Source organism: Capsicum annuum, chromosome 11 (assembly GCF_002878395.1).
Source record: "Capsicum annuum cultivar UCD-10X-F1 chromosome 11, UCD10Xv1.1, whole genome shotgun sequence".
NCBI classification, from domain to species: Eukaryota; Viridiplantae; Streptophyta; class Magnoliopsida; order Solanales; family Solanaceae; genus Capsicum; species Capsicum annuum.
The window spans coordinates 74553480-74565961 of NC_061121.1; the positions used below are offsets into that span (position 1 = coordinate 74553480).

Below are 12482 nucleotides of genomic sequence, written 5' to 3' on the forward strand. Positions count from 1 at the left end.
CAAATTTTTAAAAATTTGTTGTAATGTTATCTAGTAGTTGCTACGTTAGGTGTGATACTAAAATTCATGGTAAGCTTCTGCCATGATAGGTGTATACTAAACTTCATGGTAAGCTTCTCCCATGATCAACAGCACAGTTTCTGTCCATCCAGTAAACATGCGTGCACCTTTTCCTTTTCCTTTCTTCTAATCATATTGTTCCCACAGGTACCCTGTCCGTTTATAGTTCCCAACAATATTTCTGTGATGTTAAAAATACAAACTTATGATGTATAGACCACACATCTGAGCAGCCATCCTAATGTATTAAGAATATTAAGGAATAGTTTCAGGGGGAAGAACACCAGTACCTTATCAAGTTGCTCCTCAATTCATTGTAGATGGTTTTGGCTCTTCAAAGTTGAAACAAAAATAAATCAGCATAAGGATATCAGGAAGAATCAAGGGTGCAAAACTTACCAGCACCTTACTATTTGCACCTTAGTATTTACACAAACCAATACATGTCCATTACCAAAAAATGCACCTGATGCGAATAAGTATTTACCAAGGATCAACTATAATTAGATTTTTGTTGTTCATTTCGTACCTTGAGTGTAGTGATGAAGATACGAAACAATCAAATAGTTCAACGGTGTCCATATTGGCCCTCTCCAATATGGAGGATCATGCTCTGTATTCCGTTTCATGTACATGGAGCTGGCACAAACCAAAAAAAAGAAACAGATACACATTTCTTGAGAGTTTTCAATGAAGAAACTTTTTATAGATAGTATCATACTAATGCACTAGTATAGTGAGGGCACATATATCAGAAACTGCATCACCTTGTTTTGGATAGGGATCTAAGCCTAAAATTGGTCCACAAAATGCTCCTATTGGAGATGAGGTCAAGCTGACTCTCGAGTATCCATGAGTCCTGGATGTGAATAAGCACGCATGAGCAATTCAACATGACTAGATCAAACAAGAGATGCAAAGGAAGGAAGAAAGAATTAGGGCCTTTACTGCCAGTATCTAGCCAAAAAAGATGAATATAAAGCAAATCAAGAGTCAAACAACTGGAAATGTTATATTGCTGAAACAATGCTAAAGAACTTACAGGTGGAATAAGGCTGAGGATAAATGGGAAAAGGCTAACATAACCAGTTGTAGAACAGGTTTTTCTAGGACTTCTCATAAGAACTCTCGCTTTGGGTAGTTGCTTCCAGTCTCCACTATTTTCCAAGTCAGTTGAACCTGAAACAAAAAGAGTGTCACTGAAAAAAGAAGATACACTACCTCTCATGGGCCATAACCCACCGCCACAGGGACAGAGGATCGATTTTTTTGTGTGTGTGTTTGAGGTGGGTGGAGAGTTACTGTAATGATGTCGAGAAATATCATAAATGGAAAATTGACGTATATTCTTAAAAATCGGGGAACACTATGTGCGTTGAAACCTATTGGACATCAATTGTACTTGCTATGTGCGTTGAAACCTACTGGGAAATTAGTTGTACTTGCTTCTTTTCAACTTAAAATTGAGAAAGATACATGAACCTTAAAATTCGTAAAACACAATGTAAGCATAAATATTATTGTTTATGGATACCCCTTAAAATGGAGGAAGAAACCATTTTGTAACATGATAAGATCCTTTCTTAAGCCCAATGGTTCTTTCAATATGGTAATGTCGGTTGGTACTATTTTTTAGATTTGGGGGCACTTGACAGGGAAGACACATTATTATTAGGCTAATATCTTTACCAGAGGTCTCAGTAAATCTATCAGTAGCTTTCAGTTTAGAGGAATTTTTCCATTGGTTTCGTAGGCTATAAACTTCCACTTCCATCAACTTGGTAGTTCACATCTATCTTCTGACTGGAAAGGAAAAGGAAACACAAAAAAATCTATAGACTACTTAGCAAAGTGAAGAAACCAAATTAAGCATGTGTAACGAGAAACCATCTTTTGAAAAAAAGAATAACAGCAACCATGACGGCTAAACTTGAAATATTGTCATTAAGCGCTCAAGTAGGTTTCTTCTTGGTTCACTTTTAATTGTAAGAGAAAAAACTTGATTTATGTTCTCCTCCAGGAGCATTTACGGGCTACTTTGAATTTGAGCTTGAGATACTTAAAGATATTGTTTTGAATTGCACTATGAGGTTGAGAGAATGCTTTTGGATCAAGATTCCTCAATTTGGGTATAGGAGAACAAAGTTGATTGATAGATTCATTCATATAGGTTCCAGATATTTATGTGTATTTCTCTTTACCTTGGGATTCGTCGTTCGTGTGATGAAACCCACCAAGGTTTTTGGAAGTGCAAGGTAAAACGGCACTCAAATACATTAGACAATATTATCAATGAGGTAATTGTGGATAAGACTATGACGAACCTAGTCATATTTGGAATGTGGCAAGCACGAACAAAGTCTGCATCAATCATCATATGCAGTAAACTTTGCAGATTCTATCCCCAGACGACGGTCAGACATGAGAATATGTGATGCAAGTTCGAGAAGTACTTATTGCAAATTTCAACATGACATCAAGAGTCTAAGAGTGTTTCAGAAGAGTATGGAAGTCAAAGAACCAACGCAAGAAAAGATTTAACATTATATTTTAGGTTCTTTTAATCATAATATAATGTATATGTAATTAAGGGGCACTTATGTCTTTTTTAATTTTAGTGAACCCTAACACTATAAATAGAATAGGATGAGAATTATTTGAGGTTAGACACTATTTTAGTTAAATACTCTTTGGTGAGTTTTTTGGGTTTATCCTTTTTTCTTTACATCGGATCTCTCTTGAATATCTTTTGGTAAGATATTCATGTATGAGTTCAATTATCTTCTCTCTTGAATTTATCTTCTTGTTGTTTGTTCAAATTAGAGAATTACAAATCTATATTTGTTAGTCTCTAATTTACTTCAATTGATGGATTGTTCCTTCTTTCTTCTCCATATCCTCACGATTTCTTGATTATCTCTTGAATTTTCTTGTCGTGTATCTCGTTTTACATCAATTGGTGTTAGAGCAAGACTAAGAATTGTTCCTACAATCCTTAATCCTTGGCTTGCATCTTTTGAAAATCCAAAAAAAAAAATAGAAAAAAAATATCAGATTCAAAATTTGTTGAAATTTTTAAATAGGTGTTTTTGGGTTTTCTTGGGGATAGTCCAAAGTAATTGAATATCAAGTTTATTTGGAGTTGATCTTTCCATATTCTCACAAAAAATCTGCGCTACTTAAAGTGCAAAAAATTGAGTTTTGAAGCTATTTTGTGTGAATTTTTGCTCCATCTTATGGATCTAAGTTGTTTCCATCATGGGTAAACTTTATTAGATTTCAATTTTGGGATCTAGGAATGAATTTGGGGTCAAAATTGGATTCACTATTAAGTTATTTCTCATTGTGCGAATTTCCTATAGAATTTGTAGTTTGAGTAATCTTTTTGCCCCAACTCTTTGATTTGAATTGTTTGTTTTATGGGTAAGTCATATTGTGTGTCAATTTCTTTAGCTAGATTACATTGAGTAGAGATTTTGATAATGGCATTAGACCTAATTGTTTGAAAGATTTTCCAGTTTGCTTTTGAATTTAGTAGGATCTTTCATCAGGCCGTTTTTCGGCGACTCTCCGGTGAGAGTCTCTCCGTTGACTACTACTTCGGCGAACCCATGGATGTGAAATCAATTTCCGCCAAACACACAAAACCACCAACACAAACACGTACTGATAAATTACTTGCACCAGGCACCATCAGATTCCGGCGACTCTTATCAGATTCTGAAGAGCAACGTCAGTTTTCGACGAAAATGACTGCCATCTCTTTCTCTCTCTCACTTCTTACATCGACCACTAAAATGGTAGCGGTTTCTTTGGTGGCCCATCAGTTTCGGTGCCCACATCAATTTTCGGTGAGTGACGCTGGTTTCCAGCGAACTGATTGCCCTTTTTTCTTTTCTTCTATTTTCTTTTCTTTGTAACCCTTTTCTGGTAATACAGTCTAGATCTGACACTTCAGGTGGCGACATCAAGATTCTGACGACCACATCTCATTTTTCCGACATCCAGCATATTCTCCGATGACCAGTTACAGGGACGCGGTACAAACAGTAGGGTAAAAGCGGCGACAACAAATTCTGATGACCAATTTCTGCACCAATTTGCTGGAATTCGACAAAACGATCCAGAAAACATCTTCATTGCATCTTCCCCTAGTACCAGGTGCACTCGTTTCACTCTGCTCTAGTTTATTCTTCCATAGTTTATTTGGTATAGGCTTCTTGTCTCTTTTTCTATCCTGATTTCTCTTCTGATTTCTTTTAATTATTCGTATAGGATTACTACTTTTGGTTTCTCCATAACTTAGTAGGTGTGCGTTGCTTGTGAGTAGTATAGTACTTGTTGTTGCTTGTGAGTATCAAGCCTACTTGCTAGTTTTTATTTGCTGATTTAGCTATTTTTAGTCGTACTTTTTTGCTTGTAATGTTTTTTGTCGTCTTTTCTTTATTTTCTTCTATCGTATCCTTTTGAGAGGTGGCTAGGGTAATAGATGGCGGACTAGGGTCATGTCATAGGCCGGGGTCGGGGATGGGATCGAGTCTAGGTTCAAGTCGAGGGTTGGGGGCAAAGGATAGTAGGGCTAGGTGGGATAAAGGTGCTTCTAGGTTGAGAATTGGGTCCTGGAACATAGGGACGCTTCAAGGTAAGTCTATAGAGCTGGTGAAGATTCTCAGAAAGAGGAGGGTTAGTATAGTGTGTGTCCAAGAAACTAAATGGGTAGGCACTAAGGCGAGAGATGTGGATGGATATAAGTTTTGGTACTTGGATAGCGTGAGACGTAGAAATGGGGTAGGTATCTTAGTAGATGAAAAACTTAGGGAGTAGGTGGTAAAGGTTAAGAGAGTCAGTAATAGGTTGATGTCTATTAAGTTGGTTTTGGAAGGGTCTACGGTGAATGTTGTTAGTGTGTACGCTCTGCAAGTAGGTTTGGATGAAGAGGAGAAGAAAGGCTTTTAGGAGGTGTTGGACGAGGTGGTGAGGGGCATCCTGAGCACTGAGAAGCTTTTCATGGAAAGAGACTTCAATGGTCATATTGGGTCTTTGACGAGAGGCTATGATAATGTGCATGACGATTTCAATTTTGGGGAGAAGAATGAAGGAGGAGCTTCTATTTTGGATTTCTCTAGGGCTTTTGGGATGTGGATAGCATTCAAGCTTTTCAAAAAAGAAGGATCACCTTATTACGTTTCGTAGTTTGGTGGCCAAAACTCAAACTTTTTGGTCCTTAGGAAGGGTGATAGAGCGCTATGTAAAGATTGTAAAGTCTTACCTAGCGAGAATCTTTTGACTCAATATAGGTTGTTGGTAATGGACTTGGTAATCAATAAGGGCAGAAAGAAGAGAAGAGTGGAGGCTCGGCCTAGGATTAAGTAGGGAAGCATAACTTTGATTAGTACTTCGGAGATGGGGGAGAAGTTGAGGAGCAAAAGGGCTTGGGAGAGTAGAGGTGATGTGGATAGTATGTGGAAGACGACTTCCAGTTGGATTAAGGAGACCGCAAGAGAGGTGTTGAGTGTCTCGAGAGGTCGATCTAGAAAGCATCGAGGGGAATGGTGGTGGAATAAAGAGGTGAAAATGAAGGAAGAGTCTAAGAAGGTGGCATATGCTAAGTTGGTTGAGAGCAGGGATGATGAGAGACAAACAAATAAGAAGGAATATAAGGTAACTAGGAGAGAGGCTAAGTTAGCTGTTACGACGGCTAAGACAACAGCTTTTGAGAGCTTGTATGCGGCTTTAGAGGAGAAAGATGGGGATAAGAAGTTGTATAGGCTTGCCAAGGACAGGGAGCGGAGGGCTCGTGACCTTGACCAAGTGAAGTGCATCAAGGGAGAGAATGGTATTGTGTTGGTTGAGGATGCCCTCACAGTCCTATTTTCATACACTTTTGAACGATGAGGGGGACAAAGGTTTCATGTTGGGGGACTTGGAGAAATCTGAGGAGTGTCGCAACTATGGTTATTGTAGCCGTATTATGGTTGACAAGGTCAAGGGGGCTATTCATAAGATACATCGGGGTAGGGCGACGGGGCCAGATGAGATATAGTGGATTTTGGGAAAAACACTGGCGGGGTAGGTTTAGAGTGATTAACAAAGTTGTTTAACATTATTTTTAGGGCAGCAAAATGCCTGAAGGGTAGAGATGGAGTACAATGATTCCATTGTATAAGAACAAGAAAGACATCTAGAGTTGTAACAACTATAGAGGTATTAAGTTGTTGAGTCATACTATGAAGGTATGGGAAAGGGTGGTAGAATTAATGCAGAGAAGGAGCGTGACTATCTCTTTAAATCAGTTCGATTTCATGCCAGGTCGCTCGACTACTGAGGCCACTCACCTTGTGAGGAGATTAGTGGACAGTTTCAGGAGAGAAAGACGGACTTGTGCATGGTGTTTATTGATCTTGAGAAGACATATGATAGAGTTCCCCGGGAGATTCTGTGGAGGTGTTTTGGAGGCTAAAGGGGTGTCTGTGGCGTATACTAGGTCGGCTCAGGATATGTATGATGACGCGAAGACTCGGGTGAGGATGGTAGGTAGAGATTCGGAGCACTTCCCGATTTTGATAGGGTTGCATCAGGGATTGACTTTGTGCTCTTTTTTATTTGCCTTGGTGTATGTTATTTGCCGATGATGTGGTACTGATTGACAAGACTTGAGGAGAAGTTAATGATAAGTTGGAGATCTAGAGACAGACCCTTAAGTCTTAAGAATTTCAGTTAAGCAGGACCAAGACGGAGTACTTGGAGTGTAAGTTTAGTTATATGTCACAAGAGGCTGACGTAGTGGTGAAGCTGGAATCTCAGGCTATCCAGAAGAGGGAGAGTTTCAAGTATCTGGGGTCTATGATTCAGGGCAATGGTGAGATTGATGAGGATATCACACATCGTATTTGGGTAGGTGGTTGAAACAGAGGCTCACTTCGGGAGTTTTATGTGATAAAAAAGTGCCCTCGAAGCTTAAAGAAAAGTTCTACAGAGTGGCAGTCCAGTCGGCTATGTTGTATAGAGCGGAGTGTTGGTCAGGTAAGAACTCTTACATCCAAAAGTTGAAGGTGGTGGAGATGAGGATGTTGCGATGGATGTTACCAGGAAAGATAGGGTAAGAAATAAGATTATTCGGGAGAAGGTGAGAGTAGCCTCGGTGGAGAATAAGATGCGAGAAGGTTACGTTGGTTCGGGCATGTGATGAGGAGGGACTTTAATGCTCTAGTGCGGAGGTGTGTGACACTGGCTGTGGATGGCTTTAGGCGGGGTAGAGGTAAGCCAAAGAAATATTAGAGGAAGGTGATTAGGCATGATATGGAGAAGTTATAGCTAACGGAGGACATGACCCTTGAAAAGAAGGTGTGGAGGACGCGTATTAGGGTAGAGGGTTAGGGGGCGATAGTGCGTCAGTTTCTTAATTTGTGTTTGAAGTTTCTTATTCGTGGAGTTGAGTGTTGTGTATGGTTTTGGATAGCTAGTTTTTAGTTTTATCTAGTTGTTGTAGTATTATCTAATGACAAGTGGTGTTAGTTTATTTTGCAGATTGTATAAGTTTATATGCATTTATGTTTGGTGTTTGTTATACTGCTATCGGTCCTAAGCCGGGGGTCTATCGAAAACAGTCTCTCTACTTCATCTGAGGTAGTGGTATGGTCTGCGTACACTCTAACCTCCCTAGACCCACTATGTGGGAATACACTGGGTATGTTGTTGTTGTCGTTGTAGATTACATTGAGCATTAGTTCTACTTGTGTTATCTAGTTATTTTTGTGTCCGATTTCTATTTCATAATAAGTTATTTTGTGCTTTTCTCTTTTAGTTTCTTTGTGTGTTTATTTCATTCATTGTTCGTTAATGTGTTTTGTCCTTTTTTGTTAATAAATCTGAACCGATACTTGAAAGCTTGCTTTGAGCTTATTTGAGATTGTAGAATCGTGAAGAGAGTATGGGATACCCTGAGTGATAAGAGGCTTGAGTAGTGAGATCATTTGAGTATGATCCTAAAAGCCTACGACCTTTGAGTGTATACATGAATGGAAAGAAAATTGAGCGCAATCATTCAAGTGATACACGTAAGGGAGTGACTTGTGAGGTCCATTATTCTTACTAACCATTTTTCTTGTCTTAGTTATGGCTTTACATAGGTTCAGTAAGTTAAAATAAGGTTTGGATGACAATGAAGAAAGGAGAATTTCATCTTATAGTTCTACTTCTTGTAAGAATTATTCTGATGTTTTTCATGATGATGATAGTAGTCATTCTACAAGAAAAAAAGAGCACGAGCCTAAAGAAAGTTTGATTAAATTTGACGTCATTGTAGAGGGATATGAGAGTGGTTGCATATTTGATAACAAATTCAGTGTAGATAAATTATGTTATACCAACTTCATTGATCGCTTCGTGGTTGAGTGGTTGAATATAGCTGTCAGACAAAAAGTTCACCATATAAATATAGTGGAAGGTTAGTTGACAAAGAGAAGCAGATCATTATTTACCATGGATGCTATCAAGGAAGAATTTGGTGTGACGTCTGCCCTTTGTCTACTTGTTTGGTCTGTTTAGGAGCTCCTTGGTTCAAACCTAAGAAATTTTGGTTTGATAAAAAATTTGGAAAAGTTTGTTGTTGTAGATTCGATGGAACGAAAGCACCTTTTAACTCCTAGGGTCATTAAAGAATGTTTAATACCATATGTGGAAGTGAAGAAAGTGAAAGTGAAGACTATTAACTTGAAATACGATGGACAAAGTCATTCCAACAAGTCAAGTGGTCTTTGGAACTTCTAGTGATGCTAAGTTGAGGATTGATGTAAAGAGTCATCCCAATGACTCAAAAGGGGATTCTTGGAGCCTATTGCACTCCTAATGAAATGAGTGAGAAAGTAAAAAAAGGAAAGAAAAGTGAAGGAGTGAATAGTAGCAACTCAAATGATGAAAAAACAAAAGATATTTTGAATACAGTGAGTGAGTGGCTTCAAGAACAAAAGAAAAGAGAGTTGAAAAATGGGAGTAAATTGTCAAGATAAGAAAAGTGAAGCAAGTGAGAGAAAAGAAAATGAGATGAGAGAAAAACAAGAGAGTGTGAGTGAGAAGTCTTCTTATTCTAACTCTACCCTTTTGAATTCTTGTTCTTCTAGTGTTTCCACTTCTTTTGTAGGTATTCTTGAAGAAGAACGCCAAAAGGATGACTCAATATGGAAAGAAATTCAAGAATAGAAACAAGCAAGTCAAGTTGGGACTACTTCGTCAAGTGAGCAAGTTAGTTTAATTTTAGAAAATCAAGGTAAAAAAGGTTCTTTAAGGGTTCATCAAGGTAAAAAGGCTAATCCTAACTCTCTAATTACTATAAAATGAACCAGATAGTGACTTGAGTATGAATGTTAGACTATCTTTTGGTGAGATTGATGATTCTTTACGTTGTGCTAATATGCAAATGAAATGCGGCCATACGCTAGTTGAATATGATTTTAGAGCTAAATTTGTTATTGATTGTAAGCTTAAAGGATTTAAAACTAGTGTTATGTCAAATATGGGAAAACATGGTGTTTCTTTAAAATTGTGTGATGAATATGAATATGGTTCTTCTTTAGCTACTAGGAACACTAAAAATGTGATTGATGATAAGTGTCTTTTTGCAAGTGAGTTTGATCTTAACAATTCTTTATCTTATAAGGACATGGTACTTTTGTAATGGAGCATGGAATATATGATAATATCCTTTTTGATCCTAAAGAGTGTCAAAATTTCCAAATATTTGACAATCCTTTATTTGGTGAAAATATTCAAGAAAATTTGAAAAAAGATATTTGTGTTAATAATGTGAATCATTCTTTGAGTTTTCATAATGTAGATTGTGTGATTCACAATGATCATAATTTGAAAATTGAGTTTGAAAATGTAAGCACTATTGATAAAGTCCAGTTGAATGATTCATTTCTTGTTGACTCGTGTGTACTCGATGAAAGTGATGATCCAAAATTTAAAGAGTGCATGACATATGAAAATGACTCTTGTGGCTTGATTGAGGGTGTTAATTGTTAGGATGTTAGGAAGATAACTCCCAAAGTGTTTGTTGAAATCATTTCTTGTGTTGGAAAGTCCTCCAAAGTTGAAGAACATCTTTTACAGAATGAGAGAGGTACAAGTGATAGTAGTAGTAAATTGATAGATGTTAATTTTCATGTCAATTTATTTACTTACTCTATCTTGTCTTTGAGGATATACATTGGGTAAAAATTTTGAATGCTTCTAGAAAGAAATGTAGATATGATTCATTTGAAGCATTGTAAAATATCCATGTGTGTAAATTTGATGATCCTCTTTTTGATGAGTTTACTAACACTCTTGATTTATTGGTGAAACAACATCAAGAGAGAATCTACAAAGAGGTAAGATACTTGGAAGCTTCTTCTTGGACTACAAAAAGGACTTAGGTGTCGTTGTCTTCTAAAGCCAAGAATGATTTATTTGTATGGCTAGTGCCTATTTTTGGGCTTTCTAAAGCCACAAAGATAAATTTCTATGCCTTTAATCTTTATAATAACAACTTTATTATGATAAGTGAAAGTTCTTTGATGTTGCTATTTGATCCATGTTGTGAGTTACTAAGTGAGAAATTCAATGAAGTTTTGGGGTTGATGTTTGTGTTTGATCTCAAAAATATATACTTGTGTTTAAGATTTGGGAATGATATTGTTAATTCTTTTAATTTTGTAGTTAGAAGAGTACAATCAAATAATGACTTGAGAAACTATTTGGTCCAAGTTATTGAACAAACTAGTTTTGACTTAAAAGTTCTAATGAGTAGGTATTGATTTCTTTAACATATTTTATGATGATGGTATACTTTTGAGTCAAGGCCTTGATAGTTTGCTTGAAAAGTTAATTTTTACGAGATTTTATGATTCTTGGCTCTATCATAAAAGTGTACATTTTTGGAGTAGCATGTAACTTGTTTGAAGACTAATTTTTGGGCTTGGGAACTGTAAAGAACGGATCTTGGGCCTAACTCAACCTCAAAAGCTAACTCATGAGAAAATGATTGTCCAAGTCAATATAAAGAGACCAATTACCCATCCCTTTTCCGGCGTGGGATACTTAACACTCCCCCGCACGCCCAGGCCTCGTTAACTGGAACGTGGACAGTATAATATGGGGCCCAACATCAATGAACAAAGATTTGGGATGGGTCTGGCTCTGATACCATGTAAAGAATAGATATTGGGCCTAACTCAACCTCAAAAACTAACAAATGAGGGGAGGATTGTACAAGTCCATATAAAGAGACCAATTACCCATCCCTTTTCCGACGTGGGATACTTAACAGGAACTAATTCCCTTCAATGTTTAGCAAGGTTTGAATTCGAAGTCGAATTCATTTCAAAAAGGGGAGAATGATGCAAGTTTCGAAAGTACTTATTGCATAGAGAGATTTCAACTTGACATCAAGAGTCTAGTGTGTTTTAAGAGAGTATGGAAGTCAAAAAAACCAACACAAGAAAAGATTAACATTATATTTTAGGTTATTTTGATCATAATATGATATATATGGAATTGAGAGGCATTTATGTCTTTTTAAATTTTAGTGAACCCTAGCACTATAAATTGGATAGGATGAGAATTATCTGAGGTAAGACAATATTTTAGTTATACACTCTTTGGTGAGTTTTGTGGGCACATTGAATATCTTTTGGTAAGATAATTCATGTATGAGTTCAATTCTTCTCCTTTGAATTTATCTTGTAGTTGTTTTTTCAAATTAGAGAATTACAAATCTATATTTGTTAATCTCTAATTTATTTCAATTGTGGGATTGTTTCTTCTTTCTAATCCATCTCCCCTCGATTTCTTATCTCTTGAATTTCCTTATCGTGTATCTCATTTTACATCAATATGACAAAGAACATACCTTTTCCGTATGATTTCTATAATCACAATAAGCTCCATTAACAGCATCTAAGTGCATCTGAAATATTAAAAGAGCATTTGAGATAAATTTCAATGTTCAATAAGCGTTACAGACACTTTGGCAGGTGCAGAAGTTACCCAGTTACTATACAGTTACAAGGCAATGCTAAAATCCTACCAAAAGGTGGTACAACCAACTAAGAGAAACTTATACCATCAGAAATATGAATGCTTAGGAATTAGAAGATGTACCTGGTAAAGAACTTCAAAATCTGAGAGCAGCTTTGCAGTCAAACTATACTCCTGGAAGAGTTATTGAGGACTCAACAAATTTGCAAAGAATGATGCTTTAAGAAACTTCTGAATTTATTATACCTGTTGGATATCTTTATCCATCTTCAGAAGCTCTGCTATTGAGTGCATGGAATCTGCAGCAAGATGCATCCAGCATCTAAGATCCACGTGACGTTCATCTTCATTTGGGTGGGATGCACATGGATAATCATCCAGTCCAGAAGATAAGGTCTGTTGAA

General features: G+C 37.0%; 1 protein-coding gene across 3 annotated transcripts in view; it reads right to left on the reverse strand.

The window, feature by feature from the left end:
- Positions 1-5814, reverse strand: part of LOC107847888 (mannosyl-oligosaccharide glucosidase GCS1) — an 11603-nt gene extending 5789 nt beyond the window's left edge. The window contains exons 1-6 of one of the 3 annotated variants that reach the window (XM_016692480.2): positions 1750-5814; positions 1103-1239; positions 828-919; positions 590-699; positions 351-392; positions 26-212 (exon numbers count right to left, since the gene is read on the reverse strand). In XM_016692480.2, the coding sequence (XP_016547966.2) occupies positions 367-392; positions 590-699; positions 828-919; positions 1103-1239; positions 1750-1834 (450 nt within the window). In that variant the 5' untranslated portion in view covers positions 1835-5814 and the 3' untranslated portion in view covers positions 26-212; positions 351-366. Of the gene's footprint in view, positions 1-25; positions 242-350; positions 393-589; positions 700-827; positions 920-1102; positions 1240-1749 lie in introns of those variants that run through there. The other 2 variants (XM_016692479.2, XM_047398804.1) reach the window with 2 other exon arrangements.
- Between the last annotated feature and the right edge of the window lie 6668 nt (positions 5815-12482).